The 15,000-nt window shown below is 45.7% G+C and overlaps 3 protein-coding genes and 1 long non-coding RNA gene across 11 annotated transcripts in view; 2 read left to right on the top strand and 2 right to left on the bottom strand.

Moving 5' to 3' along the window:
* LOC115529160 (protein phosphatase methylesterase 1) overlaps positions 1-3,643 on the top strand; it is a 5,209-nt gene extending 1,566 nt beyond the window's left edge. The window contains exons 4-14 of one of the 2 annotated variants that reach the window (XM_030337702.1): positions 1-22; positions 106-260; positions 353-443; positions 541-606; positions 1,066-1,210; positions 1,546-1,663; positions 2,081-2,125; positions 2,767-2,831; positions 3,118-3,185; positions 3,294-3,328; positions 3,426-3,643. The exon at positions 1-22 is cut by the window's left edge and continues 27 nt beyond it. In XM_030337702.1, coding sequence (XP_030193562.1) covers positions 1-22; positions 106-260; positions 353-443; positions 541-606; positions 1,066-1,210; positions 1,546-1,663; positions 2,081-2,125; positions 2,767-2,831; positions 3,118-3,185; positions 3,294-3,318 — 800 coding nt within the window. In that variant the 3' untranslated portion in view covers positions 3,319-3,328; positions 3,426-3,643. Of the gene's footprint in view, positions 23-105; positions 261-352; positions 444-540; positions 607-1,065; positions 1,211-1,545; positions 1,664-2,080; positions 2,126-2,766; positions 2,832-3,117; positions 3,329-3,425 lie in introns of both variants that reach the window. The other variant, XR_003973465.1, reaches the window with a different exon arrangement.
* A 246-nt stretch (positions 3,644-3,889) lies between these two features.
* rnf150b (ring finger protein 150b) lies at positions 3,890-10,539 on the bottom strand. The gene is made up of 6 exons (XM_030337697.1): positions 9,693-10,539; positions 8,145-8,395; positions 7,016-7,170; positions 6,015-6,111; positions 5,614-5,869; positions 3,890-5,523 (listed from the first exon to the last, which is right to left on the bottom strand). The coding sequence occupies exons 1-6, from the start codon at positions 10,147-10,149 to the stop codon at positions 5,405-5,407; spliced, it is 1,335 nt and encodes a 444-aa protein (XP_030193557.1). The 5' UTR covers positions 10,150-10,539; the 3' UTR covers positions 3,890-5,404.
* Positions 10,540-10,833: 294 nt separating this feature from the next.
* Positions 10,834-15,000, bottom strand: part of LOC115529142 (type II inositol 3,4-bisphosphate 4-phosphatase) — a 15,777-nt gene continuing 11,610 nt past the window's right edge. For 3 of the 7 annotated variants that reach the window (XM_030337657.1, XM_030337659.1, XM_030337663.1), the window contains 3 exons: positions 14,546-14,640; positions 12,984-13,138; positions 11,372-11,853 (listed from right to left, as the gene is read on the bottom strand). In XM_030337657.1, coding sequence (XP_030193517.1) covers positions 11,646-11,853; positions 12,984-13,138; positions 14,546-14,640 — 458 coding nt within the window. In that variant the 3' untranslated portion in view covers positions 11,372-11,645. Of the gene's footprint in view, positions 11,349-11,370; positions 11,854-12,983; positions 13,139-14,545; positions 14,641-15,000 lie in introns of those variants that run through there. The other 4 variants (XM_030337664.1, XM_030337661.1, XM_030337662.1 and 1 more) reach the window with 3 other exon arrangements.
* LOC115529169 (uncharacterized) lies at positions 11,301-12,896 on the top strand. Its single transcript, XR_003973469.1, has 2 exons — positions 11,301-11,438; positions 12,233-12,896. It is a non-coding gene; the product is annotated as an uncharacterized LOC115529169 (long non-coding RNA).

Genomic DNA, 15,000 nt, shown 5'->3' with positions numbered 1-15,000 from the left:
TCTCAACTCAAACTATGTCCAGGTTAGGCAACACACACACACACACTCTCTTTCTACTCTTTATCATACCGTACTATTATTCCACTGAGAACTCTTGTTTTTCAGGGATGTGGCAAATGTTGTGCAAGCTTGCTATGGGGAGACTCCGCCCCCAATGGTGCTGATTGGGCACGGGGTGGGCGGGGCCATCGCGGTCCACGCAGCCAGTAGCATGCTGCTGCCCACCATCGTAGGCCTGGTCGCCATTGACGTCGTGGAGGGTGAGAGAGAGAGAGAGAGAGAGAGAGAGAGAGAGAGAGAGAGAGAGAGAGAGATGGGTGAGTGAGTGATCCTATCCTCTCTCTCTCTCCAGGTAGTGCAATGGAGGTGCTACACAGCATGCAGAACTTCCTGAGGGGCCGACCAAAGTCCTTCAAGTCCATGGTACATGCCATTGAATGGAGGTCAGAGGTCCACCAACAGCAGTGTCCCTCGTAGTGTCCTAACCAAAGAGCTCAACTCTAGACCTAAACTGACCATTTCTGATGGACTTGCTTTCAGCGTGAAGAGCGGTCAGATCCAGAACCTGGAGTCTGCCAGAGTCTCAGTGGTTGGACAGATCAAAAAGTGAGCCTCACCTATCCATTAAAGAAATAAAAGCCCCTCTATGATTCACTTTATCCTTCAAAAATAAAAGCCAGCATGGCCGCATCCTCCTAAATAAAAGTATGTGTAAGAGCCAATGTGCAAATAATCGATTTATTATAAATATTTAGTTAAAAATTATAAAAAAAACTGCAAACCGTAATTTCATGTTAATTCATAATGTGCAAAACTGTTAAAATGCATAATTTAGTGATGTAATAATTATAGTTAAGTAATTTTCTATGTGGTTTCTATGAGGTCTCAATTTACTCTTCCAGTAAATCACAAAATGGTTGTCAGTGAAACAATAGAAGTAAATCTAAAATGGCTCTAACCCCACGCTTCAACTGCTATGACTTATAATGCTAGTTGAATAAAGTGAAGAGGCAGTGCTTTGCGACCTTCTCCGCTGACCTCTTGTTGCTGTCTACTTCCCTCCAGGTGTGAGGTGGACAAAGATGTTCTGCTGGAGCCAGCCAGTCTGGTGGTAGATGTGGCTGTCGAGGGCAACGAGGAATTCCATGAACAGCACCAACTCAACGATAAAGAGAATACCACACCAGAGAGGAGCATCTCAGACAACCAGGTAAGAGACACACACACACACACACACACACACACACACACACACACACAAAAGTGAATACACCCAACACACACCTTATTTATACACTATGAACATACAAAGTTACAATTGCTAATACAAGTGGCATTTATGTGTGTACTCGTACAGAGTGCATATAATGTATTAGTGTGTGTGTGTGTGTGTGTGTGTGTGTGTGTGTGTGTGTGTGTGTGTGTGTGTGTGTGTGTGTGTGTGTGTGTGTGTTTCATTCTACATGAAGCAGTATTTTGTATTATCTGTAGTATTTTTATCTACACTTCTACAGAGGGTATATAACTGTATGTGTCTGTCTACAGAGTGTGTATAACTGGCGCATAGATCTCTCCAAGGCTGAGAAGTACTGGGATGGCTGGTTCAGAGGGACCTCCAACCTCTTCCTGAGCTGCAACCTGCCCAAACTGCTGTTACTGGCTGGTAGGTGTCTTAAAGCCTCCACAATGTGACTGCTATTGGCTGCTAGGTGGGCTTAACCCTCCCCATACTACTGTTACTGGCTGGTAGGTCTCTTACACCCTTGTCCAAACTACTGTCATTGGTTGAAAGGCTGCTACACCCTCCCCCAAAATACTGTTACTGGCTGGTAGGTCTCTTGCCCCCTCCCCCAAACTGTTATTGGGTGGAAGGTTGTTACACCCTCCCCCAAACTATTGCTATTGGCTGGTAGGTCTCTTACAGCTTCCCCAAACTACTGTAGATCGCTAGTAGGTCTCTTACAGCCTCCCAAAACTACTGTATATGGCTGGTAGGTCTCTTACACCCTCCCCCAAACTATGATTATTCAGATGATCAGAATACTGAAATAAAGGCAGTGTTTTCAATGTGTGATTAAAGGGGTGGATCGTCTTGACAGAGATTTGACCATCGCACAAATGCAAGGTAACCAGACTGACACAACACACACAGGGGGTAACCATGGTAACCAGTTAGACTACTGTAACACACACACACTCACAACAGCACCTGAATCTACCAGAGAGGTACACACACACACACACACACACACACACACACACACAGCGGTAACCCATTGTGCAAGTTAAACTGACGAGGCACAATTTCAGTAACCAGTAAATCTGATGCAGCAGACACAGTGGTAATCATGGCAACCAGTTATACTGACAACAGCAAACAATCTTCATCATGATGTCAAACTAGACTGACACAGCACACATTCGTGACTATGGTAATAGTTTGGACTGACTCAAACCCTTGCATGTGCATGAAATAAACATGCACACACATTCACACATACAGTGTTCTCTCGTGCACGGTAGAGTATGCATCCATTTGTAACAATACCACACATTTTAATGATCTCCTTTGACATCAGAACAGCAAAGAACCATCAGATAAGCAGCCACGGGCAGGGTTATAAAAAAAGAATCATTATGAGAGCGCGGGTGCTGACAACATACACACACACACACACACACACACCCTCTTCAGGGTCAGCTGTTGATGTCAACAACCTGAAACTGACAAGGAGAGAGAGAGAGAGAATAACTGTGTGTCACCAGGTAAATTCATGATGCAGCTGCTGCCCCCTTGTGGCCATGCAGTGCAAGAAGACCACCCCGACAAGGCAAGAGACATGTGACACCCTGTGTGTATTTTTGTAAAAACAATAAAACATGCATTTGTTCATTTGCATGTATGTGCATTTGAATTATATTCTATATTTCGTGCCTGTATCTGGATGTATTTACATATGTATTTGCTTGTGTATTTCATTAAAAGTCATATTTGTGTGTGTGTGTGTGTGTGTGTGTGTGTGTGTGTGTGTGTGTGTGTGTGTGTGTGTGTGTGTGTGTGTGTGTGTGTGTGTGTGTGTTGTGTGTGTGTGTGTGTGTGTGTGTGTGTGTGAGTAGGTTGCTGATGCTATAACCAGTTTTCTTTTGAGACATAAGTTTGCAGAGTCCAGAGAAGATAACCAGAGGTCAGGGACATGCAAAACACACACACTCACACACTATCTCCTCTATGACACTAACAGTTCATGATGCTTGCTAAGCTGGATTGAACTCTGATCTGTCTCCCTCTCTAGCTCTCCATTGCCCTTTACACAGTGAAGACTGAAATGTAAGACACACACACACACACACGCACACACACACACACGTGTTAAATACACAGCATAAAGGTATTGCATGTATTTCTATGTATGTGTGTTCCACAGACTATCCTCTAGACCAGAGGGCTGCCCTCAAGTGCTTCTCAACTATACTTAACCTAGAAGACGTTTCCCTAGAAGAAGAGCAGAAGTTTGTGGTTCCATTTTATTCATTTCGTGGAAATCAACTTCACTGGGCTGAAATGTCCTGCGTTCAAGACAATCTGTGTCCCTGTATTAAGATGTGGCTTTGAATCGCTTTGATTAAACCAGTCTCACCTCTTTGATTAAACCAGTCTCACCTCTTTGATTAAACCAGTCCAACCTAAGAGTAAACTAGTCTAACCTCTGATTATTTAACCAGTTTAACCTCTCAGAGTAAACCTGTGCAACCTCTCATAATAAACCAATCTGATCTCAGATTGTTAAACCAGTTTAACCTCTCAAGAGTAATCAAATGTTACATCACGTTAAATCACTCAGTACCAACCCCAACACGCATCCTCTTCAAACAGCCATCATTTCAACAAAACGTTTGGAACTTCTTTGACATTTTATTGTGTGATTGCGCTGTGGTAGTGTTGACTATGAAGGAACAGTAAACAAGCTAATTACTTCATTCTTCACAAATTGTCGAGGTCAGCAGAGGCCCAAGGTATCAGACAATTAGTTTGGCGAGGAGTTGACCTTACTAAACATATTCCAGCATAGGAACCCTGATTCAACAACACGTCGCACTGAGAAAGAGAAATCTAAATAAAATGTGTGTCAACATCATACATTTAAAAAGGAGTTTAGAATAATTCATTAACACACAACAAATTAAAAAGTCCCATCCAACAGCCAATTGTATTGGTCAGTGTCTTCCCAATACATAAAAGCCAATCGGGACTGCATGTAGTGTAGTTCTCGCACGAGTCTTGTGTGTTTCGTTTCAAAATAAGGGTCATCCTTTAAAAATCAAAGTAAGTCATTGAAAACCAGGAAATGTAGCCAGGGAATCTGGACAACCATGTAAATCAGTTTTAAAGTGTCTGTTCAAAATAAAAGTTTCTTATAAAATCCAACTGAATATTGACCGCCGTGTAACTCACAGCAGTCCCACTTTGTCCTTTCAAAATATAGGTCCTTCTTTCAAAATAAAAGTATCTTATATAAATCCGGGCCTATGAATAAGTCTTTAATATTCGACCTTGTGTCCTCCGCTTTTCAACAGTGTCCTTGTATTTGTGCAACTAAATTACAAACCAAATAATTACAAAAACAGTGTTCTCCCATGAGTGTATATAGTCTCTCGTCGTCATCTCTCCTCAACTGGTAACCAGTTGACACGATGTTTCAGATTGTTAAGCCATCCTGTGGCTGGGTTACATGAAGATACACAAACACAAGGTCCGAGCTTGGCTCACCAGAAGAGGGTCTCGGGTTCCTCCCCTTCCTCCCTTATTGGCCATGGGCAGAGGTGGGCGGGGCATTCTGCGGTTGGGGTGTGGTCAGGGTCAGGAGCAGAGCTACAACAGTAATGTTGTCTTTACGTTAAGGTAGACCTAGAATTAGGTTGACAACCATGTAACCATATTCAGACCACACACAGACCAGGTAATCACAGCTTAACAACATGTTCCATCCCAGATTAACCCAGACCTAAAACCCAGATTCACAAATGGTCACGTCCCATCTTAATCCAGATCAACAACCCAGTTCCACACCTGGTTTCGGAGCAGGCAAACGCCATGTGCATCCATGAAGGATTCTGGGTAACCGAGTGAATGTATCAAGAGTGAAATCTACTCGGAGCCAGTTTAGTCTCTCTGCTCTCAGTTCGGTGTAACCGCCAGATTGGAGACGATCATTCTACAGGGTTGTGGCTACAGAACCTTGTGGAGCACCCTTCTACCGGGGTTCTAATGCTCCGCAGACCGGTCCACGTCTCCTTCAAGAGGTCCCGACCTCCGTACACAGTCCCCGTCACAGTGGGCCAGCTTCTGTTGGACTCTGACAGGCTAAAGTCCAAGAGGAGCTGACCTGGCTCTGGACAAATGCTCTCAGGACTTTTCGACAGAGGGGGAGGGGTCCGGGGAGCCCTCTTCGTCTGACAGGCCCGTTTCCACGGCGATGACGAGGGAGGCCACCGAAGCGCTGCTCGCCATCGGCTGGAGCTCCCCTGCGACGGAAAGCAGAGAGAGGAATAACTGACCAGGAGCACACCTCTCAGCCTGTCCAAGGACGGTGTAGCGTCCCGCGTGGGTCCTACCTGTGTGCGTGTCCGTGGTGGCAGTGCCCGGGCTGTCCCGCAGGTTGTCCGGGTGGTGGTACTCCTGGGGCAGACCCAGCCGCCGGACCCCCGGGTCCAGCACCGCCGACGACGACCCCCCCTCGCTCAGGGTCCCCTCGCTGGACGCCCCCGAGACCCCGGCCTCCACGGCCAGGGCCCCCATGGCTCCCAGCCCCGGGCCCCCCACCACCAGGTCGTAGTCCAGGGGGAGGTCGTCCAGACAGTCTGCATTCAGCTGGGACGGAGAGAGGGAGGAGACGGTTTACATACCAGCACTGGGGACCAGGGGGGGGGGGGGGGGGGAGGTCTAGAGGAAGGGTATCCTAGGACACCAGGAGGGAGGAGAGTGTCCTCGGGGACTGGGAGAGGAGGGGTCTTACAGCGATGCCCAGGGCTTTAAGTATGTTCATCTTGCACATGGGACAGGTTCGGTGGTCCAACAGCCAGGGGTCCACACAGCTCTTATGGAACACATGTCTGGAAGACAATAATATAATATAATATAATACAACGCAATACATTAATAGTATACACAGACCAGCTTAAAAAGGCAGGCAGCCCTCGATGCAGACATAATGGTATGCATTTATTAGGGCTGTCAAGCAATTCAAATATTTAATAGCTATTAAACACACATTATTTAATCTGTTCAAAATGCACCGTAAAAGGTCATTTTTCCAGTTTGAAATACTCTCATCAACAAGTGGGTGGACAAAAATATACTATCTTTATGCATATGTAGAGTTTGTATATTCATTCCAGAATTAACAAACAAAAAAAAAAGGACTGGTCAACCCAGGGACTCACACAGGTCAAGCATTTAACAGATACGCTCAAATAACAACTCGTAACTCGTTAAAAGTCGTTTTAAGAGGAAGTACGCTAAATAAGGAGAAACATTCATTTTCTCAGTGACGGAACTTAACGAAGGCGCGTCTTGCCCACAATTCGTCTCGTATCGTCTTTTTAATCACGGCTGTAATTGTTAGTCTCTCTCCCACAACAAGGTAACGCTGCTCCTCGCCACTCGTCTCTCGATCAAATTAATGTCTAGCAGGCTCTCATGGCCCCCGTCTTATCAGGACGGTCCCTGCATTAATGCAGAAAGAATGGCTGTGCAGTTAAAACTAATTTGCGTTGACGCCGTTATTATCGCGTTTATCACCCAGCACTTTTATTTATATATAATAGTATACCTGCAGGTCAGTTGTCAGACAAAATTGTACAGATTATAATAGCATAGATAATATATTATATATAATCATATACCCGAAGGGCAGTACTCAGACCACCTCGTTCGATTGTTACCTCCAATGCAGACATAATGGCACATATATAATAGTATATATTATATAGTATGTACTCATATCTAATGGTATACCTGCAGGGCAGTACTCGGACCAGCTCGTTGGGCCTGTAGCCCTCGATGCAGACGGCACAGTTATCAAAGTCAGCGTTGGTCTCCTGGTCTCCCTTCCGGATGGTGCGAACCTGAAGCTTACTGATCGCCTTCTTAGCAGCGTCCCCTAGACGACGCTGGAGGGGGGGGGGGGGGTTATGGTTAGAGATGAACTGTATACTCATATATACTTACTAATGTAGATATATATATATATATATATATATATATATATATATATATATATATATATATATATATATATTTTGTAATGTGGAGACAATGTGTATCACATTCATGCATGATAATGAGTACAGATATATTCATATATATGTTATAACATGGGGAAGCCATATGGCGATAATAGCTCGTGTACATTAAAGATCTGGGAGGCCTGGTTTGGCAGACAGATCTTAGCATCGTGCTACGGTGCACGTTCTATCAGTTAAAGCTCCATGGCTCATCCACACATCCAAAGTGGTTTTCTCAGCCAAATCTTAAATCACACATTCTTCAATATTGGTTAATACCTCCGATACAGGTTAGGCTTCCCAGATACCTCATGCAACGCTGTGTGTGGATGGTGAATCTCCATCTAAGCCGCTGATATTTTGGTATCCTCTACTGAATGGAGGATGTATAACCTCGCTCATTCTAATGCTCTTATGACAACGGTACTTAAAAAGTATCACAATGTTGCCGTGCTTCGTAACATGCCCCTCCTTCCTAGAAATTTCCGGCAAAAAACACATTTTTTATAAATCTCATCATCCCACAGCTGACTGTGGGAGAGGCGCTGTAGTTAACATAAAAACATCTTTGAAATCCAGCAGTTGCCAAAGCACGTAATCACACGAGAATCCATCTAGTCTGTCAATCACAGTAACACACACTTGAGACTAGTACCACACGCCAGCAGCAACACATACGAGACCAGTAACACACTGGAAAAGAAACATGGAAAAGAATCTTGATAAAATCGTGCATAAGGATCCTGCCTGAAAAACATTGAGACATGATAAGATTGCCATATTGCCAACCCCTATGTTATAACGTGTAAATGCATGTACACAATAATGTGGACACAATGTGTACATATCCTATATCCTACCTGGTTGCGGTCACGTGCGTTAGCGTAGCGGAACCTCTGGATGTAGTAGAAGACGAGCCAGGCCAGGGAGATGATCATCAGGACGATGAAGGAGATGGAGACGAACACCACCGATGTGCGGCTCACGTACTTCTGGAGGTTCCTGGTGCCGATGCTAATCGCCATGGTTACCGTAACGTTGCGCTCCAGCAGAGCCACGACCTCGCGACCCTTGGGCTCCGGGATCATTATGGCGACCACCTCGCCCGTACCTGGAGAGAGGCCACACACACACACACACACACACACACACACACACACACACACACACACTTCAGTAAGTAGCTCATAAGTAGTGTACAGTATATATATATATTAAGTATGAACCTGTATGAAGCCAGTATGAAGTAAACAAGCCAGTCAAAATCAGCGCCACACACACACACACACACACACACACACACACACACACACACACACACACACACACACACACACACACACACACACACAGTACTGGAGGCATTGGAAAAGTTGTCCTCAGTTTGGGAACATTCCTGAAGTTCCTTCCTGCTGTACTCATGGAACATCTGGAGGGGGGGGGGCTACAGGAGGAGGAGTAGGACTGATACCGTAGACCCAGTCAAGGAACTCAAACTCTTGTACCTCTGGCTCTTTCATGATGAGGATACACTATATATTAGGGTTTACACGTATACGTCTTCCCGGTCACTTACAGTTTAACGCCACAGTGTGTGAAGCATTTCTTATGCAACATCGCTCATAATAACACTTGTACAAACTGACGATACTGAAAAAGCATCGCAAAGGGGCAGAGGGTCGTAATGGTAACCATTGAGACAATAGGCCCCCCTCCTTCCTGGAACACTCGGCCCGAAACATTGTTGTGTATTTATCTCATCGTTTTCGTAATGGAGCTCAAACAGGGGGTTCGCTGACACTTAAATGCAGTTGTGGAGTAAGCCCACAGATGTGTGTGTTTCCTATCCCCTCATTCCCCTCCGTTTACAATGACTCTACAATAATACCATTGTGGAGTCCAAAGTCTACCTGCTCCTTAATGACATGGAATCTGAATTCACTCTAAGTTACTCAAGTAAGAGAGGTCATTAAGGAGCAGGTAGGGGTTATTGGGCAGCTGGCTCTAGGATGTCTAAAGGCAGGCTATGGACATTGTGCTCTTAACCCAGAACCGTTGGTTTCTAAGATCAAAATGAATTAAAATAATGTGCGAAGTACTATTTATTTAACTGTTCAAGTAAATGCTCAATTGTATTTCATAATTTACTTTAATGTCAGGAGTCCTGTAACCCTCTCAGAGTATTCAGTATTGAAAGGTAACAGACCTAAACCCTCTAGGTCTAGAAACGCTTACCTCCTTGCCTGCTTGGGGCTAGGTGATGAACCTACGTGTGTTGGGCTAGGTGATGGAACAACGTGTATTTGGCTAGGTTATGGACCTGTTTGCGTTGGGCAAGGTGATGGACCTACGTGGGATGGGCTAGGTGATGGACCTACCTGCATTGGGCTAAGGGGGGATGGACCTACCTGCGTTGGGCATGGTGATGGTGTCGTTGGAGTTGCTCGTTCCCACGTTAAAGATGACAACAGCCGAGGCGTTCTGTCCGGCCGCGTGGCGGATTTTGTCCTTGTAGGTGCAGTTCCCCCCCCGGGCGATGAGGGCTATCCACGCCCCGGCCTGCCCGGGCACCGAGAACCGGGTGTTGGGGTCGCACGCCTGCCTGTCCTGCGGAGCGGACGGCATCGCCACAGCACCCCGGGCGTCCCGTTTCAGAGAGTGCTCCCCGTAGCGTCCGCACTCCGTCTTCTCCGTGCGGAGCTCCGAGGAGGCGGGGTCCACGTAGGTGATGTTGACGAAGGCGGTGTACCACTCCTCCCGCTCGGCCACGGTGAAGTCGAGGCACAGGAGGTGGACGAAGCAGAAGGAAAGTAGCCACGTAGAAAGCGCCAGACTGCGGCACGCCGCCACCAGAGACCCCGCCATCACCGCCCTTATTTAATAAAGGTTCAACCGTCCCTGGACGCGGTCGACGCCACAGCCGTCTCTACTCCACCATGCTACACCGCTAACAGCTGGCTTATGTTTACCGGCCTGTTCCCCGTCCCCTCGCCGTGGAGGGTCACTCCCTCCGGGGCGCTGTTGCGGGAGTTGCTTGCTGCGAACAAAACAAACACACACCCCCAGGGGGAAATTCTCCACGCAACGCAGGACGTGTCGATAAACACGGCGGACTGGTTGTGGGCGAACGGTATGTGTTAGTCAAGGTAGCAGGGTTTGGTTTATTAATTCTCCCGGATAAGTTAGTGTGTGGCGGTTGGGAGCTTCAGGCCTGGCCGTGTTGTTGTGACTGGAAGACGGGGAGCAGAGAGCAGGTCGGGGCGAACGTTCTGTAGCAGCGCCCCCTAGCGGACGGGAAGTCAACCAACAACAACATGTACACAACTACCGGTATACAGCTATGTTTGAGATTAGTAGTTCAACTGTGAACGATCACAAGGTATGCATAGCGTTATCATGGATATTTAAAGACATGTATTCATAAATTGAGTAGTATTCATATCTATTTTAAATAGGTATTTATTGTAATATCATTGTAATATTAGTATTTTCATCGGATGTATACTGTATTCCTCTAAACTGATAAACAAAACGGACTCAGGAACTTTATTCTGTGAAAATACTTTATTATTAAATCAGAGGTATTAAATAAAACCACTAACACTTCAGGTGGTACAAAAAACTAAGTAATAAATATGAATGATCTGTACATGATTGTGAACTTAATATTATGTTCCAGCATCAGATTAATGAATTAATTAATTAATTTATAAATCTGTTTCAGTCTGTGTGTCTCACTCTTTGACTTTATGTCGGTCAGTAGGTCTGTGTGTCTGTCAGTCAGTCTGTTTTTATGTCTTTCTGTCTCTCTCTCTCTCTGACTGTATGTAAGTGTGTCTGTGGGTCTTTCAGTCTGTCTGTCTCATGCATGTCAGTGTGTCTGTGTGTCTCCATGTGTCTATTTGTCCCTCTGTCTGTGTCTCTCCATGTCAGCATGTCTGGATGAGCTGTATGTCCCAAGAGGAGGTCTGTAAGTCCTAGGGAAGGTGAGGAGCTGAACCCTGCTGAAGGCGTATCTCCTCATGCCCACGTTCTTCTGGACGTTCTCCATCCTGCAGCCCTCACTGCACGCACACACACACACACACACACACACACACACACACACACACACACACACACACACACACACACACACACACACACACACACACGTGTGATACAGTTTGTGTTACTGGTAGTCCAGTATGCGTTACTGGTCTTCATTGTGTGTAACTAGTCTCCAGTGTGTGTCACTGGTAGTCCAGTGTGTGTAACTGGTCTCCTGTGTGTTAGTGGTCTCCAGTGTGTGACACTGGTTACCCAGTGTGTTACTGGTCTCGTATGTGTTGCTGGCGTGTGGTACTAGTCTCAAGTGTGTGTTACTGGTAGTCGAGTGCGACAAGGAGGCTGATGATGAGCCAGAACACCAGTAGGTGAGAGGTGACCAGCAGAAAGATAACAGGGTAGAGGTGGCACCCAGGGGCCTGTGGGCCCAGGACAGGGGCCCCAACCCATGGTCCTACTCTGGGCACGGAGCAGCATGGACGGGCATAACAAGCCACCATCTGACCCCAGGAGAGATGAGATCTGGGGAGAGACGTGGTGTGTGGAGGAGAGGAAAGGAGGAAGGGTAGGAAAGGAGGAAGGTTAGGAAAGGAGGAAGGGTAGGAAAGGAGGGAGGGTAGGAAAGAGGGAAGACAGATGATCGATGGACAAGGATTTGATGAAAGAAGAGAGACAATTTTAAATAGATACAATAAAGACCGTACATGATAAGGGAGTTCATAACCACTCATCAACCCACGAAAAGGAAAATAAAGTCGTAAAATGAATGGATGAGGGAACAGGAGAAAAGTATAGATTTGAGGATACAATAAAGTATAGAATAAAAAAGCATTGAATAATGGAGGCGAGAATAAAGAGTAGAGAGTAGAAGATTATAGACAATGAATCACTAATAATGAAGACACACACACACACAAACACACACACACACACACACACACACTGTGGTTGCCCAGCCACTGAGAAGTGCCCCACATGGCCACGGGGTGGCCACAAAGGCAGGCAAAGGCAGCCAAGGGGTGTGGTTCTGGATGGGAGGTACTACTCAGCTTACCCTGCACAGGTGCGCTGAGTTAGCCCTGCAATCAGAGGGCCTTTTTAACTCCACCAGAACAGGCTGAAGACAGACTGGCTGGAGGAGCGTGTGGAGACCAGAGACACGTTAGGCCAGTCTCGTGGTAAGAGGCCTGTGGCCAACCCTCTTGATCACTCCAAAACTAATCAATGAAGTTACGTTCAAGTGGAACGAAGAGCTGTTTTGTCGGTGTGTGTGAATTGTGTCATGCTGTAACCCGACCGAAGGCCGGCAGCTGAAGAGGAACCCCAACGACTTGAAGAGGAAACCCAAGCCGAGCTAGGGCGAAGAGGTCAGTGGCAGGGACCACAGACCCCACTAACCTCGGACTCTCTTTCTCTCTCTCTCTCTGGCCCCACCCCAGGAAGAGCCAGAAAGGGCACCCTGACGACAGCCGCCAACCCGGTGAAGATTTGAGTTGCCTTTTGCCCCCTCCCTTTTCCCCCTGCACCTTTTTATAAATAAATGACTTAAGTTGATTTCACCGCAACCCCCGCTTCCGCCTGTTCTATTCTGATTGGTGATCCCACTGTTGTACCTCAGAGACCAGGCGCCCACAACACACACACACACACACCTCCTCATGGTGTCCAGGGCGGTGTTGAAGTGTGTGTTTCGGAGGGTGTGTTCGTCTCGGAGGAGAACACACTGTTCCAGTGTGACTGACATCGCCGTCCGGTCCTTAGCACTCTTACAGCTGGTCACACGCACACCATTGACCCTACGACATACCTACCACACACAGACACACAAACACATGATATGTCATACATCATTACACACATGATAGGTAAACATTTCATTCCATTCCGGAGGAGAGTAGAGGAAAGAAAACAATTATATTAATGTTTACGCAAAATATCTACAAAGGATATAAATCTTGCCGATATCATTACTAATCCATCATAAAGCTCCCCCACCTTTTGTTTCCTTTGTATTACAGTTTTTCTCAGTTGCTTTGGTACATTTCTCAGATCAGAATTGAAATTCTCAAAAGTAACCGTTCAATCTTGACATCATTGTGTCACTTATGCTCATCAAAAAAGCAGTTTCTCATTATTTTGAACAAGTTGCCAATGGTTTGGTACATTCATGCAAAAATGATGCACAATTCTCTGCCCTTTCCTACATTATCAATTGCTTATGCCTTGTTGATCAAAATGTATTGTAATGGGTCTATATTGAATAGTCTTACCCCCACAACAGTTTGTCATCTTATGTCAAGCATATTTCTATACATTTCCATTAGACTTTTTTCTAAATCTGTCCTGAATTGATTAATTGCTACCAGGGGATTCTTGACCTTCTCTTAATAGCTGGAGCACAACACAATGTTACATTGTCTGACAATGGAAGGACAAGGAATTGGACGGGGTCAACAGCCAGAGAGGAGAAGAGGAAGAGGAGTGAGGCTGCCTGAGAATTTGTGGCCCAACCGACAGGAACGTCAGGAGGTGTAGGAAGACTGCACTGTAATTCCTACAGCAATGCATGTACAATTGCATTGGAGATTATCCTATGTTCACATTTCTAGCAATGACATGGTCTGTCAACAAATTATTGTACAAACAGTCAAAGCGTAAATGTGAATCTTGTCCAGTCTCTTGCAATCAATCTCCAAAATACACTAACGTGTAACTTACAATTAACAATAATTGTCTTCCATACATTAGCCATAGTTTACATCAGAACATCCCTCCAGAGTACACTGTAATATTGACAACATGACAAGCAATTTGACTGTCTTATCCGTACACAATGACAAAAGGACTTGTTATTCTGATGGCACTGACATGTTCATTGAGACAGATATTTACTTTTGAGAGATTAACTAAGGATTGTGAGCAAAAGACTGGCTTTTGCAGGTAATCCTTGGTGTTTTGCTATTCGAACAAATTGTTTTGAGAAATGCATTTACTGTTCTGCAAATGTTGGGATGAAACGAGAAATGTACCATAGACTGAGAAAACTCTAACTGCCCACGATGTGAATGTTTCCCTAGGAAGCATATACATCCATTGTCTCGGTGAATGTATGCTTTTTGCTTTGCTGCCTTGAATGTTCTCATGATCATGCTCTAAAATGAAGATAAATATTTTGTATTTTTTATCTAAAAATAAGTTAATCTTCATCAGTTACCGATGCAGCTGACCACAGGACCTCCACGTTCTTCCTCTTCTTACTCCCAATAGAACTCTGGAGAGAGGATAACAATTGCTCTATATCTTGCCCTGCTGGAGAGAGAGAAAGAGAGAGACATAGTGAGAGCAAGAGAGACATAGAGAGGGAGAGAGAAACAGAGAGAGATAGAGAGAGAGAGAGAGAGAGAGAGAGAGAGAGAGAGAGAGAGAGAGAGAGAGAGAGAGAGAGAGAGAGAGCGAGAGAGAGAGAGAGAGAGATAGAGAGAGAGCGAGAGAGAGAGAAACAGAGAGAGATAGAGAGAGAGCGAGCGAGCGAGCGAGAGACAGACAGACAGACAGACAGACAGACAGACAGACAGACAGACAGACAGACAGACAGACAGACAGACAGACAGACAGACAGACAGACAGACAGACAGACAGACAGACAGAGAGAGAGAGAGAGAGAGAGAG

Source organism: Gadus morhua, chromosome 17 (genome assembly GCF_902167405.1).
Source record: "Gadus morhua chromosome 17, gadMor3.0, whole genome shotgun sequence".
Classification (NCBI taxonomy): Eukaryota; Metazoa; Chordata; class Actinopteri; order Gadiformes; family Gadidae; genus Gadus; species Gadus morhua.
The sequence above is the reverse complement of the archived record's forward strand: the minus strand, read 5'-3'. Positions and strand labels throughout refer to the sequence as shown.

Excerpts from the sequence above, each read along its gene's own strand:
- rnf150b (XM_030337697.1), bottom strand. The coding sequence starts at position 10,149 with ATGGCGGGGTCTCTGGTGGCGGCGTGCCGCAGTCTGGCGCTTTCTACG. Across the intron at positions 8,396-9,692 it reads CATCACCATGCCCAACGCAG|GTACGGGCGAGGTGGTCGCC; the intron begins GTAGGTCCATCC and ends GCCTCTCTCCAG. Across the intron at positions 5,870-6,014 it reads TTAAAGCCCTGGGCATCGCT|CTGAATGCAGACTGTCTGGA; the intron begins GTAAGACCCCTC and ends TCTCCGTCCCAG.